Genomic DNA, 15,510 nt, shown 5'->3' with positions numbered 1-15,510 from the left:
GCTATATATTGCTCCAGAGTGCTTTATAGCCCTCTTGGATTGGTTTACAATGTCAGCATATTGCCCCTAACAATCTGGTCCTCAATTTACTGATCTTGGAAGGAACTGGATATATCTAGTTTAAGGAAAAGAATAACTAGGGGAGACATGGTAGTATTCCAATATCTCAGGGGTTGCCACAAAGAAGAGGGAGTCAAGCTATTCTCCAAAGCACCTCAGGGTAGGACAAGAAGCAATTGGTGGAAACTAATGAAGGAGAGAAACACTCTAAAACTAAAGAGAAATTTCTTGACAGTTAGAACAATGAATCAGTGGAACAGCTTGTCTCCAGAAGTTGTGAATGCTCCAACATTGGATTTTTTTTTAAGGAGAATTTTGAAAAACAAACTTTTACAAATATTTACTTCCCTCCCCCAATCTCCCCCCCGCCCGACTTCCCAGAACCAATACAGGGTATAAATCTTTAACAAAAACAATCTAAAATACACTTAAAAAGAAAAAAAGATAGTTAATAACATATTTCAATTGAGCTTTAGTTCCTCCTTGCTAGACTAGCTCTAGACAATTTATATCATTCCGGGTCTTTAATCATAAGCTATCTGAAATTTCTTAGTCCCATATTTATTTTGAGTATAATCAATCCATCTTTTCCACTCCAGTTTATATCTCTCATTTGAATGGTCCTTAAGATATGCAGATATTTTAGCCATCTCAGCTAGATTCAATGTCCATTCTTGAATAGTAGGCAAATCTTCCTTCTTCCAGTATTGCGCCACCAACAATCTAGCTGCAGTTATTAAATGCAAAAACAAATTAATCTCTATAACTGTACAATCAGTAATTATACCTAACAAAAATAACTGAGGGGTAAACTTTATCCTTTTTTAAGAACATTTTGCATAATCCACCATATTTTTATCCAAAATGCTTTAACTTTTTTGCAAGTCCACCATATGTGAAAATATGTAGCATCCACACAATCACATCTCCAGCATTTAGGTTGTAAATTCAGATACATAGAAGCCAATTTTTAGGATCTAAATGCCATCTATAAAATATCTTATAGAAGTTTTCTCTCAAATTTTGGGCTTGTGTAAATTTTACATTTCTTACCCAAATCTTTCCCATGTGGCCAACATTATTGGTTCTTCAAACTTTTGAGCCCACTTTATCATACAGTCTTTAACTAATTCTGTTTCCGAGTCAGACACTGGAATTTTTAAAGAAGATGTTGGATAACCATTGGTCTGAAGTAGTGTAGGGTTTTCTGCCTAAGCAGGGGGTTGGACTAGAAGACCTCCAAGGTCCCTTCCAACTCTGTTGTTCTATTCTATTCTACTCTGATTGTCTCATACAGTTTTCTGGATTCACACTGTTCCATTTGAACAAAATTGAGCAAAAATGGAATTGGGTGATTTTCCATGTTGTATGAAGTCATTCATGACATTACCTGCACATATACATTTTCCAAATTGTAGTGTAGCTCATTATCCATCATTTCCTATCCAACATTCTCAAGTCTTCATAGAGATAAGGAGTTAACAATACTGTCACACTTGGCTAGCTGAAACATCTGATGAAAATTCTAAGGTGATGTCATAGTTCTCCTTTATGTGTCTTGAGTGAAAGAAGTGCCTTTCATTTTAATGCTGTAGAAGAAAGAAGGTGGGGTTTAAATGTTGTAAATCACAGTGTAATTTAGTGGAAGGTAATTTGAGTTCTATTGACAATGTCAGTCAGCGGTTCTAGACCAACCACTCCAGAGCCTTTGCAAGAAACAAACGTGGGATTCTCAGGATCAAAAAGTCCAGCGGAGAAATCAGTGAGGCTGAGCCATGCAAGTAAAGAGACCTCTTCCCCAGTATATGCTTTGGACCAGATATCTCAGTCTTGGACATCATCAAAAAACGAAGAGCCCACCAGGAGCAGGTCACATTCTCCACATAAAGAGTGTTCCTTTGTCGAGACAAGAGCAATTGTCATAGATACTGGCACAGGGACATGTAAAGCTGGATTTGCAGGTCATCAGACCCCACAGGTAGTTATTGGGGCATTAGTTGGACAGCCCATAGAACAATTCCTGAAGATTGGAAGTGATGTACCAGACACATTCATTGGAGAGCAAGCCCGATTGGAACCTGATATTGATATAATTTTTCCATTAAGACATGGCATAATCACAGACTGGGAAGCAGCAGAAACATTGTGGTGGCACATTTTCCAGCATGAACTCAAGATTGCTCCTGAAGACCATGCACTTTTAATGTCTGATCCACCTCTTTCACCAACTACAAACAGAGAGAAATTGGTGGAGGTTCTTTTTGAGTCCCTCAATTTCCCCAAAGTGTATGTGGCATATCAGTCGGTACTGTCAGTGTATGCTCATGGAAAAATTAGTGGGTTGGTAGTAGATACAGGCCATGCTGTGACACACATTGTGCCAGTCCATCAAGGGTACAATTTGCCAGATGCCATAGAAAAGATGGACATTGCTGGAGCCAATGTGACATCTTTTTTGATGGATCTCCTCAAAAGCACGGGACACTACTTAGATGAAAAAATGTTGGATGTGATTGAAGATATCAAACAAAAATGCTGTTATGTTGCACTTGATTTTGAGACTGAGTGGAACTGTCTTGAGGAAGACAATACAGTGCAATACCAATTGCCAGATGGCCAAATAATTACTTTGGGGAAGGAGAGATTCCAGTGCCCTGAGATGTTGTTTAATCCATCACAAATGCCTGGACTTGCTCTCCTAGGCATCCCTGGCATGGCCCAAAAGAGTTTAATGAAAGTTCCTGAACAAGTCAAAAAAGGAATGTATAAAAATATAATATTATGCGGAGGTTCATCACTTTTTGAAGGATTCGAAAGGAGATTTACTCAAGATATCATGACTAATTTGGAAACTAGCACAAAAATCAAAGTCACAGCTGTTCCAATTAGGCACTATTCTGTCTGGACTGGAGGTTCAGTTCTTGCTTCCTTGAAAAACTTCCAATCATGTTGGATCACAAAGGAACAATACCAAGAGTATGGACCATATATTGTGCACAGGAAGTGCTACTGAGTTGTTGCCCAGCCAGGTAACTAAGATTAAAATGGCTAGGAGGTGTCCCATAATAAATCAGTTAATTTGCTGAGATTTGAAATGTGACTTGTATTTATTGGCAGCAGATTTAAACCTGGTCTCATAATTAATACCTGTTTGCTCCAAACTCTCTAGGGACCCAGATATAGATAGATAGATAGATAGATAGATAGATAGATAGATAGATAGATAGATAGATAGATAGATAGATGCTGATAAATAAATAAAGGGACAAATAAAAAAACACAAAAAATATAACAAAGGCAACAGTAAAAATATTGGGTTTCTGTCGTGATGGACTCTTGTGACGAGCCGAAGGTCAGATGATGGAAGCGGTTAGCTTCCTCCCATAATTGGGGCTTACCAGGGGTTGTAAAAATCATATCAGCTGAAGCCACGGAGGAAGGTATATATTTAGTGTCACAACCCCTGGTATGCCCCAATTATGGGAGGAAGCTAACTGCTTCCATTATCATATGGATAATGGAAGCAGTTAATGGAAGCAGTTAGCTTCCTCCCATAATTGGGGCATACCAGGGGTTGTGAGATAATGGAAGCAGTTAGCTTCCTCCCATAATTGGGGCATACCAGGGGTTGTGACACTAAATATATACCTTCCTCCGTGGCTTCAGCTGATAAGGAGGAGGACCTGTGGCTTAATGGCTAAGATGTCTGCCTAAGATGTGATATAGCACAGGTTCGAATCCCAGTAAGGATATGGCTAGCTGATGAGAGCTAAATAGCTTGAAATAGATCTATACTAGTCTCCCTTTATTTATTTATCAGCACAAATATAGCACATATATAACAAAGGCAACAGTAAAAATATTGGGTTTCTGTCATGATGGACTCTTGTGATGAGCCGATTGACAGATAATGGAAGCAGTTAGCTTCCTCCCATAATTGGGGCATACCAGGGGTTGTGACACTAAATATAAATATAAATATAAATAATATAAATATAAATAATATAAATATAAATAATATAAATATAAATATAAATATAAATATAAATATAAATATAAATATAAATATAAATATAAATATAAATATAAATATAAATATAAATATAAATATAAATATAAATATAAATATAAATATAAATATAAATATAAATATAAACATAAACATAAACATAAACATAAACATAAACATAAACATAAACATAAACATAAACATATAAATATAATATATACATACATACATACATACATACATACATACATATATATCAGAACTGTAGCTCTATACACTTATGAGACATGACTATACATTTGTAGGGTTGGTTATAATCAGTGGTGGGATTCAAATAATTTAACAACCAGTTCTCTGCCCTAATGACCTGCTGGTTGGGTGCGGCCATGGTGGGCATGGCCAGGGGGTGTGACAGGCCTCCTGCAACTTTCTGGGAGCAAAAAGGGACCATGGGGTGGGGAGGCGCCACACCTGCCCACGCCCCATTTTGGGCTTATTAGGCCTCCCTGAACTTACCTGGGAGCCAAAACGGGAAGACTCCAGGAACAGGCGGGGCAGGGGAGGGCCAGCCAGCAATTGAACTACTAGTTTGCATGAACCAAACCGGCTGAATCCCACCACTGTTGAAGCCATGTTGCCATTCTAAAGTGATCATCTTGACCATCAAAACTAACCAACTCAGTCATTGCCTTTAAGATTCCACAGATATAATTACTGATGTTGTTGTGACAAACTAATATTGGTATTTCTCAGGAAGCAATTAGTCATCTAAATATATATATGACTAAAGACAAATGACTCAGTTCTCCAAATGAGCAAGCAATGTCAGTTAGAAAGCTTGAAGGAGTCCAGAGTCTAAATGAAAACAATATCTTTAGAAGAAAATACTGTTGTGTGACTTTTGCACTTTTCTGGATTTTGAATGCAGTGCACTCCTGTATATAAAATTTATATTTGGGAAAGATCTATACCTTAACAATAGGAATAGCACTTAGATTTATATATTGCTTCATAGTGCTTTTACAGCCCTCTCTAAGCGGTTTACAGTCAGCATGTTGCCCCCAACAATCTGGGTCCTCATTTTACCCACCTCAGAAGGATGGAAGGCTGAGTCAACCTTGAGTGGGTGAGATTTGGACTGCAGCTAGCAGTCAGCTGAAGTATCCTGCAGTACTGCCCTCTAACCACTGCATCACCTCAGATCTTGGATCTTGGGAGAAAAGTGCATATTATGGAGCACCACTTGCAAAATTATGGATATTAAAGAAAGTTATGTACAAAAAAGAAAACAGATTGGGAAAAGTTGTATTCAATGTGTGTGTTAAAGAAAATTGCCCCCAAAAATAATAATGCAGGTTTGATGGTGTGGACAGTTAAAACATATTGATAACTGAATACATGCAAAACTCAGCAATCCTTGCTCTGGCATGTTCTGAATCTATTGCAGACAACCCTTGTAGCTGACAGTCGATAAAAACGTGGATAATTCTATATATTTGGTATCAGGCTTTATTTCTCTGTTATGATGACAAAATAGTGCTTCTTTAAGCATATTTGAGGAGAGTCAGATTGATGTAATGGTTAAGATAACAAATTAGAAATGTGGAAATTGTGAGTTTGTCTCAGCCTTAAGTGTGAAGCTAGTTGGATGACTTTAGTCATTCTCTCAGTCTGAGGAAAAAGACAATGGCAAACTGCTTTTGAAAAAACCTTGCCAAGAAAATTGCAAGGACTAGTCCAGGAGTCAAGACTGACTTGAAGGCATAATACACACACACACACACACACACACACAAACACACACCAGTGGTGGGTTTCAAATTTTTTAGAACATCTTCTGTAGGTGTGGTCTACTTTGTGGGAGTGGTTTGGCAGCCATGTGTTTGGGTGGGAGTGGCTTGCCGGCCATGTGACCGGGTAGGAGTGGCTTGTCAGCCATGTGACTGGGTGGGCATGGACAACTTGTAAAATGTGGTGAAAGTCACTTAACAACGCTCTTGCTTAGCAACCAAAATGTTGGCTCAGAAACTCTGGCATTTGAAGCACGCAAGTCTTAAAGCTGTCAAGTTACAAGACCCTTGCACCCCTCACCCTTTAGAAAAAAAACCCAGGGGTGTTCAAACTTGACAGCTTTAAGACTTGTGGACTTGTGGACTCCCAGAATTCCTCCTCTCGCTTTTAATCTTGATGATGTGCAGACAGGTGGGGGGAGGGAGCTGGAACTGGTTCTGAACGGTACTGTAGATTTGTGGAACCTCTTCTATAGCACACACACACACACTCCAGGAGTGGGTTCCGTCTTCTTCTACTACTGGTTTGCTCAGGGACATGCTTTGGGTGTGTGCATGCTTGATGCGTGCTACGTGCGCATGTGCAGAAGTAAAAAAACAAGATGGCGGTGCCCATAGCACCGCCGATAGAACCAGTTCAGGGGCTTGGTCAGCCGAGTTACTACCTACTCGGCTGAACCGGTCCGAACCACTTCTCTCTCTCACACACACACACACACACACCAGCCTGGAAAAGAGAAAAGTTCTGTTGTGTTAATATTCCATGGTTTGAATATAATGCTTCTTTCTCCAATTTTCTTGGAATAGGGTTGGAATGGATGTAGGCTAAGAGACAGTGATTGGCTCCAAAGCTGGCCAATGAGCTTTCATGGCTAGGAATAGTCTCAAAATATGTAGTTACTACAGTAAACTCTTGCTATTTCACATTGGTTCCTTGTGCCTTGCCAGCTAAAATGAAATTTGGTTATTCTTCAAGATAAGACGTGCCACATGGGTAGTAGTACCACTACTATAATATTGTTATTATTATTACTCAAACAATATCTGGGATGAAATTGAGAAAGCATAATAATGGGAGAACAGAGAAGAAATAATTATAAAGGCAAAGGTAAGACAGGACAGAGAAAAATGAAGTATATGAGCTGTGGTCTACGGAGAATTTAAATATAGATTTTGGAACTGGGAAAAAGATTGGCAGTCCAAGTCATGAGATGGAGATAGGTAGGCACGTAAATAAATAAATGAACAAATAAACTAGGAATAAGAATGAAAATCAAGTTTGTACTTGATCTCTGGCTTCTTAGCAAGTGGAATTTCACACCCTCAGTTGTTTCACAGCCACAATTACAAAAAGGTTGTATGTCCTCCTCATTCAGTCACATTCTAGATCAGGTTGTTGTAATTAAGAAATAGTTCATGTGAACTTAAAGCGACTGTTCAGTTCGGTTCAGAGATGTCAAATGAATTTCTAGAGTTGCAGCTGTGAATGCAACTGTGAATACTAGTGTGTATGAAGCTGTGATGAAACTTCATTTGGAGGTCATTCTAATCACTACCTCTAAAAAAAGATATACTGTAGATCCAGAAAAGGTGCCAAGAGAAATAGAGATAAAAGAAAATAATTCAAGAGCAAAAGCAGAGTCTCTATTTTGAAAAAGTGATTGGATATTTTTTTTTGCTTAGATAAGATAAAATGAGTCATTTCAGAGGTGTATAAAGGCACAAGAGCATGTGGGAATTGGTTCAATAATGCAAGATTTCAAAGGCAATGTTGCAATCATAGGGCCAGTTCTATTCTAGGTACAAGTGTTCAGTCACTACACTATTTACAAGTTGTGACCTTGCTTCATCCCCCTTCATCAGATGCTCCTCTGATGGCCCTGTATAATGTAGAAAATCATGATCAAACAGAGAAAAACTACACATGTTTTTAGCTGGCAGAGTGCTGCTGGAGGCTGGGGAAGCCGAAAATGGGCCACGTGGGGGCCTTGTGGCAGAGGTGGAATTTAGCCGAGGTAGCGCAGTGGTTAAATTCAGCACTGCAGTTCAGCAGTTTGGCTGTTCAAATCCCACCAGGCTCAAGGTTGACTCAGCCTTCCATCCTTCCGAGGTGGGTAAAATGAGGACCCAGATTGTTGGGGGCAATATGCTGACTCTGTAAACCGCTTAGAGGGGGCTGAAAGCCCTATGAAGCGGTATATAAGCCTAACTATTGCTATTTAGCAGGTTCTGTCCAGTTCTGGAGAACTGGTAGCAGAAATTTTGAGTAGTTCAGAGAACCACCTCTGACTGGCCCCGCCCCCCATCTATTCTCTGCTTCCCGAGTCCCAACTGATTGGGAAGGAATGGGGATTTTGCAGTAACCTTCCCCTAGAGTGCAGTGGGAATGGATATTTTACAGTATCCTTCCCCTGCCAGACGCACCAAGCCATGCCTACCAAGCCATGCCATGCCCACCAAGCCACACTTAAGAACTAGTAGTAAAAAAAAAATTAATCCCAGCACTGCAGGAGGCCGGGGAGGCTGAAAACAGGTCCTTCAGGGGCTTTGAGAGGCATGTCCCATTTTTGCCAGCAGGGTGCTGCAGGAGGTGTCCATCCCATCTCCCCACCCCCACCCCTGCCAGCCTGCAGAGGAGACCTACAATGCAGATCCAGCCCTCAAAGAAATTCAGGTTGACACCCTGATTTAGCACCTGTAAAAGAAGGTACTTCATAATGATCTGGTTCCACACCACTCAGAATGCAATTACCTGCTATGCCAAATGGATCTCCTTTTTTTCCAAATTCTTTTTTTTTTATAAACATATTTTTATTTCCATTTTCATAACATACAATCACATGTATACATCAAGGGGATCTCCTTGATGATGATTCCAGCAGGACAGTAAATCCTGTAGGTCAGAACCTCCTTTTTGAGGAATACAGAGTATGTACATTTTAAGGAAGTGCCTGGTCCTCTCCATCAAGAGACTAGCAATATGGGCATGGCTTAGCCACTGCAGCTACCCTGGCAGAGGTGGCATTCAGCAATAGCAATAGCAATAGCAGTAGACTTATATACCGCTTCATAGGCCTTTCAGGCCTCTCTAAGCGGTTTACAGAGAGTCAGCATATTGCCCCCAACAATCTGGGTCTTCATTTTACCCACCTCGGAAGGATGGAAGGCTGAGTCAACCCTGAGCCGGTGAGATTTGAACCGCTGACCTGCTGATCTAGCAGTAGCCTGCAGTGCTGCATTTAACCACTGCGCCACCTTGGCTCTGACCAGTTCTGAGAACCTGCAGCAGAAATTTTGAGTAGTTTGAAGAACCGGTATATACCACCTTTGGCTGGCCCCGCCCCCATCTATTCTCTGCCTCCCGAGTCCCAGCTGATTGGGAGGAAGTGGGGATTGTGCAGTAACCTTCCCCTGGAGTGGGGAGGGGATGGAGATTTTACAGTATCCTTCCCCTGCCATGCCCATCAAGCCAAGCTATGCCCACCAAGCCACACCCACCAAACCACGCCTACAGAACAGGTAGTAAAAAAATTAAATCATACCATTGTACCCAGGATTAAGTGTGTCTAGCGCTGCCGTGTCTTGGCAATGAGACTTGATTTTATTAACCATTCTCTCTCTCCATCTCTTGGACTAGATAAGCAAAACAGTTTGGTAGACTGGGTTGGGATATTCCTATGTACATTGACTGAATGGAGATACTTCAACATAGTTTTATTTATGAATGATTGGATCTATTTGAGGCTAAAGTTAACTGATTGGATCAACCAATCTCTTTTTGATCTTTCCCCCAAATATTATGCTCTACTGATCAAATAGAAAACATGGCAATGCATAATTTAGATGCTGAATTCGTTACTATTGCATGTAGTGACGGCTTTAAACCAGAACTGGACAAATGTGTGGTAGATCAAATTACCATTAGGTCCTAGATTTCATGATTAAGTACTACCTCCTCAATCATAAAGAATATCATTTAAATACCAACTGCAGGAAAGCACCGTGGAAGACTTCCATCTATGCTTCTGAGCTTCTTGAATGTATCTAGCTGATCACTGTGTAATGCAGAATGCTGAATTGGATGGGTGAATAGCCAACAGGTAGAATTTGTCTAATCTTCTTAAAATGAAATAAATGACTGAAAACTGATCCATGATCCTACCATAGCAGAAAATTCAGCCATCGTATTCCTTAGCTTCAGATTCGTAGTGGGGAAATGCTAGTAGCAAGTGCCCTGTCTTTTGTGAACAGTTATTGTAGTTGTCATGATTCAGCTAAGTATTTTTTCCTTTTTTGTGGTTATCAAAGAAGTCCTGGGGACAATTTGGAATGTATTTATGTCACTCAAGGAGAGTTGATCTAGGTGACTCATGGCATTCTATGAGTTCTTAAGATTCTAAGATTCTTTCCTTCTGGCCATTGTCCCTTGTGGAACATTTCAAAGCTTCCAGATGGACAGGACGAGCTGACGCACTTTCCCCCCGAGCAATGGTTGGAGGGAAGAGATCATTATTGGGCAGTGCTATTCGCCTTAGCCAAAGCAAACAGAAGCCCCTTGACATTTAGGTATTATAGAACGTTATTTGTTCTTGGAGAAGGTATCTTAAGACACATTTACTATGTTACCCAAAAGTCACAGGACAAGCAGTCCTGGATCTATACGATCAAAGAGCCCAGGGTCAAGGCCAGTGAGCCCAGGATACTCAAGGAGAAGGACCCCATCCACAGGATATGCATTGGACCAGCCATCTGGATCTCGAGCACCTTCCAGAGAACGAGGGGCTACCATGGGAAGGTCAAGTGCTCCAGAAAGAGGGCGTTCGGTTGTCAAGACAGGAGCTATTGTCATAGATACTGGTACAGGGACATGTAAAGCTGGATTTGCAGGTCAGCAGACCCCCAAGTCAATCATTGGGACATTAGTTGGACACCCTACAGAAAAATCTATGCGGACTAGAAGAGATAGACCAGATACTTTCATTGGAAATCAAGCTCGATTGGAACCTGATACCGATATTATTTTTCCAGTAAGGCATGGCATAATCACAGACTGGGAAGCAGCTGAAGCACTGTGGAGGCACCTGATCTACCATGACCTCAAAGCTGCTCCAGAAGACCATGCCCTTTTGATGTCTGATCCTCCTCTCTGTCCAACTACGAACCGGGAAAAATTGGTGGAGGTTGTCTTTGAGTCTCTCAATTCTCCTGGAATGTATGTGGCATATCAGTCTGTACTATCAGTGTATGCTCATGGAAAAATTAGTGGATTAGTGGTAGATACAGGCCATGCTATGACACACTCAGTGCCAGTCCATGAAGGATACAATTTGCCACATGCTATAGAAAGGATGGAGATTGCTGGAGCCAATATGACATCTTTTTTGATGGATCTCCTCAAAGACATGGGGCATTACTTTGATGAAAGAATGTTGGATGTTATTGAAGATATCAAACATAAATGCTGTTACGTTGCACTTGATTTTGAGAGTGAGTGGAATCGTCCAAAGAGAGAGTACATGGTGGACTACCAGTTACCAGATGGCCAAGTAATCACTTTGGGAAAGGAGAGATTTCAGTGTCCAGAAATGTTGTTCAGTCCTCCTCAAATGCCTGGACTTACACTTGTAGGAATCCATGGCATGGCCCAAAAAAGCTTAAAGAAAGTCCCTGAACAATCCAGGAAGGGAATGTATGAAAACATAATATTATGTGGAGGGTCATCACTTTTTGAAGGATTTGAAAGGAGATTTACCCACGATGTAATGTCCCACTTGCAGACAAATACAAAAGTCAAAGTCACAGCTATTCCACTGAGGCACTTTTCCGTCTGGACAGGGGGTTCCATACTAGCTTCCTTGAAAAATTTTCAACCATGTTGGGTCAGAAAGGAACAATACCATGAGAGTGGACCATACATTGTCCATAGGAAGTGCTATTGAGATGACCCCAATGAAGCCCAGGATAGCTAGGGCTGAAATGGCTGGGAAGCAACTCATAATAAATCTCTGTGCATAGGCTTGAAATGTGGTTTGCATTTATTGTTGAGAGATTCAGCATGACCTGTCAGATGCCAGCTGTGTGGACGTATCATGCAAAAACCAAGACCACCTTAATAGAGGAAACTAACAAAGAGCAGACGTAAAATGGAAGCTCCTTGAACAGTACTTAAAATGCCTTGTTTTACAGAGCTATGAGATGTGGGCAGCAAAAATCTCCATGAAGAAAAGGATACAACAAAAAGAAATGCAGAACATACTGTCTTTCTAGCCTAGATTAATATTGTGGATGGATCCCTGCAAGATGAGATGTTAACCCTATGTTTTCAAAGTGAATTACTCATAAAATCTCGTCTACATTGTTCTACGTAGAATAAAGAGACTGGGTACAAAATGTAAATGCTGCTTTTTTATTATTTTTTTTAAAAAAGCTTCTGTTGTAGAAAAATCAGAGATTTTTGATTTTTTAAAAAAAATAAAAGTATTTAGATTTTGTAACCATCTTCTGTATGCAAGTTCAAAATTTATTTTATTTATCATTATTTATTTGCTTACCCACCTAGTGGTTTGGGGTGACCCTGAGCAGCTTACCTTACAGTGAGATAAAATATATAAACATTCGAACAATTATAAATATAAAACCAGATTAAAACTACAAAAAATTAACATACACTTTAAAAAAACACAGATTTGGAGCAGAGAGGTGGGGATACTTTCTCTGTTAGTGCATCAACCACCTCCAGCCAGCAGCTTCAGGACTCCATGGCAGTTGGCATGACCAGGTTTTAAGGCTTTTCCTGAAGGCTAAAAGAGAAGGGGAGCAGAGGTGGTATTCAGCAAATTCTGACCAGTTCTGGAGAACGTGTAGCAGAAATTTTGAGTACTTCAGAGAACTGGTAAATACCACCTCTGACTGGCCCCGTCCCCATCTATTCTCTGCCTCCCAAGTCCCAGCTGATTGGGAGGGAATGGGGATTTTGCAGTATCCTTCCCTTGCCAAGCCCACCAAGCCACGCCCACAGAACCGTAGCAAAAAGTTTTGAATCCCGCCACTGAAGGAGAGCACCTTAATCTAAGGTGACCAGACGTCCCGGTTTTGGCAGGACAGTCTCGATTTTTAATAATTTGTCCCGCGTCCCGCGGCATTTTTAAAAAGTTCCGAAAGAATGCACGACAAGCTAGGGAACGGCGGGAGAACGGGAGGGGAGAAGCTTCATTGCTCAGGGGAACTGAACCAGCAATTCGTAGACTATCATACCAGGGAGCTTAGATGTTTCCAAGGTGTGCTGCTTCGGGAGGAGGGGTTACTGGTTTGAAGTCTGCGAGGTGGGATCACCGTGCAAGCAGCCGGAGAAGGAAAGAACGGAACCTTGCGCCAGTAGGGGAGGGGCTTCTGCTGCTCCTCTCGCTGAAGGTGGCCCAGCACCCAAGATCAGAGAGAGGGGGGGACATAGGAGCCAGAACGGAAGCGAGGCGGGGGGAAAGAGTGGCTCCCTGCTGACCCAATTGCGCAATCTGCTCTCCACCCCAAGAAGGCACGAGCCTCTCACCTGCTTTTGCCATTCCGCATCCTTCGCAGGCAACTCAGTGTCGGGAAGAGCTCCAGCCCTTTTCTCGTGCTCATCTCTTGTGCATGTGCAAGCGAAATACCCTCCTGGGCCAGGATCGAGGCGGAGGAGGCAACGACTCTCCTCCCGCTGTCACCACTGCACAATGAAGGGAGTAAATGCTAAATGGGGACGCAGTAAAGGGGAGCCACGCTGCACAGGAGACTCCTCAGCGCCAGTTTCAATCAGCGTGAGCTGCGGTCCCCTTCGGGTTGGCTCAGGAAGGAGGGGAATGGGGAGCAGCAGCAGCAGCAGCTGGTTGGGTGCAGGGAGGGAAGAGCTCTGGTTCTCCTGCACTGCACAGGGCTCTCCTTGCGCAGGGCTCTGGAGCTCTTTCCTCTCTGCATCCAGAGACGGCTGCTCTGGCTCTTTCCTGAGCCAACACGAAGGGGACCGACTGGAGTCTGGTGCTGAGGAGTCTCCTGTGCAGCACAGCCAGCTACTCACTTCTCAGTGGCGGCAGCAGAAGGAGTCGCTGTCCCCGCCGCTGTGATCCCGGCCCAGGAGAGTATTTTGCTTGCAGGCGCAAGAAAGAGATGAAAGAAAAAAAGGGAGAATGAGGGAGAGATAGAGAGAGAAATGAAAAAGTGCTGGAAGGAGAGAATGGGAGAGAGGGGAAATAGAGGGAAACAAATTAGAGGGAGAAGGGGAAGAGGGAGAAAAATGAAAGAGGGCTGAAGGGAGAGAATGAGAGAGAGGGAAAAGAGAGGGAAATAAATCAGGGGGAAAGAAAGGAAGAGGAAAGAAAGAAGAAAGAAAGAAAGAAGAAAGAAAGAAAGAAAGAAAGAAAGAAAGAAAGAAAGAAAGAAAGAGAAACTTTCTCAGACCTATGACGAAAGCAATGGCAAGCTAGATCTCTTGCCAAGAAAACTGCAGTTTGCCAGAAGGCAAGTCTGATTTTTTTAAAGAAAATAACAGATGGCCAAAAAATGCATCTGAAAATAAGATTATTTATAATTTTGGATAACGTATTATATTGTCAAACTCAAAAGAAATCAAAATATATATCCTGTTGCTGTTAGTACAATCTTGCCAGCTTCCATCAACTTAGAGTTTACTATGAAAAGATTACAGAGAAGCAATTTCCTACAATTAATAACTTTATTTTGGATTTGCTATCATATTCCATGAGAAAAAGAAAAAGAAAGAGGGAAAGAGAAGGAAAGAAAGATAGAAAGGAAAAAGAGAAAGGGAGGGGAAAAATAGAGAATTCCCACAGAAAACACTGAGCCATGAAATCTCAGTGAACTGAACCAGCAATTCGTAGACAATCAAACCAGGGGGCTAAGCTGTTTCCCAGGTGTGGGGAACCTATCAAAGACATGACTGAGGGCCTTAAAGAAATAACGAAGCCCACAGATTATTATCATCCTTTTTTCCTCTTTCACATGGGGAGGAAAGCAAAAGATCCTGGAAACTACAGACCAATCTCGCTGTGTTGCCTCACCTCTAAAGTCACGGAATCAATTATAAACCAGCGCTTCATCCTCCACTTAGAAACAAACAACCTGCTTTCTAACAAGCAGTTTGGATTCAGGAAAAAATTGTCTTGTAATCTGCAACTCCTACAATTCCCCTCACCCTACAGGAGGATAGAGAGGGACCCCACCCCTTTTCCCCGATGGTAGCCGAGGTGGGGAGCCGCAGCCAGACCCCCCCCCTCTCTCTCCTGCCCTCCCCCTGCCCCCAGTGTCTGGGTGGGAGTGGGCTGCCTGGAAAGAGGAAGGGAAGGAAAAGCGAAAGCGAAAGAGGGAAAATGAGGCATTTTCAGCCCTGAATCCCCAGAAGGAAAAAGAGGCATTTGAGCAAAAGGATTTTTGCTTCTTCAGAAACTTCACTGTTTCTTCTGAATCTCAAATTTGAGGCTTTGAAGGTCAGGCAAGAAGGGAGCTTCTGTTCCTTCTTGGGGAGCCCCTGAATTTGGGGAGGAGACTCCCACCCCCATAATCCCCCATTGCTCAATCGGGGCCTGGAAGTGGGGGGGAACTGAGGGAGGATATTGGGGGCTCTGAGTTGCTTCTCTGGAACTGGCTTCCCTTTGTGAAAGG

At 42.0% G+C, this 15,510-nt stretch overlaps 2 protein-coding genes across 2 annotated transcripts; both read left to right on the top strand.

Annotated features, from left to right (window-relative positions):
• Positions 1-1,729: 1,729 nt before the first annotated feature.
• On the top strand, positions 1,730-3,073 carry LOC106550827 (actin-like protein 9). The gene has a single exon (XM_014068809.2). It carries the CDS (start codon positions 1,730-1,732, stop codon positions 3,071-3,073), a length of 1,344 nt encoding a protein of 447 aa, XP_013924284.2.
• Positions 3,074-10,457: 7,384 nt separating this feature from the next.
• LOC106550828 (actin-like protein 9) lies at positions 10,458-12,309 on the top strand. The gene has a single exon (XM_087702283.1). It carries the CDS (start codon positions 10,479-10,481, stop codon positions 11,796-11,798), a length of 1,320 nt encoding a protein of 439 aa, XP_087558409.1. The 5' UTR covers positions 10,458-10,478; the 3' UTR covers positions 11,799-12,309.
• The last annotated feature ends 3,201 nt before the right edge of the window (positions 12,310-15,510 follow it).

This window comes from Thamnophis sirtalis, unplaced genomic scaffold, assembly GCF_051295495.1.
Source record: "Thamnophis sirtalis isolate CommonGarterSnake01/CBP01778 unplaced genomic scaffold, rThaSir2_p1.2 scaffold_1, whole genome shotgun sequence".
Taxonomy (NCBI): Eukaryota; Metazoa; Chordata; class Lepidosauria; order Squamata; family Natricidae; genus Thamnophis; species Thamnophis sirtalis.
This window is presented reverse-complemented; position numbering and strand designations above follow the sequence as displayed.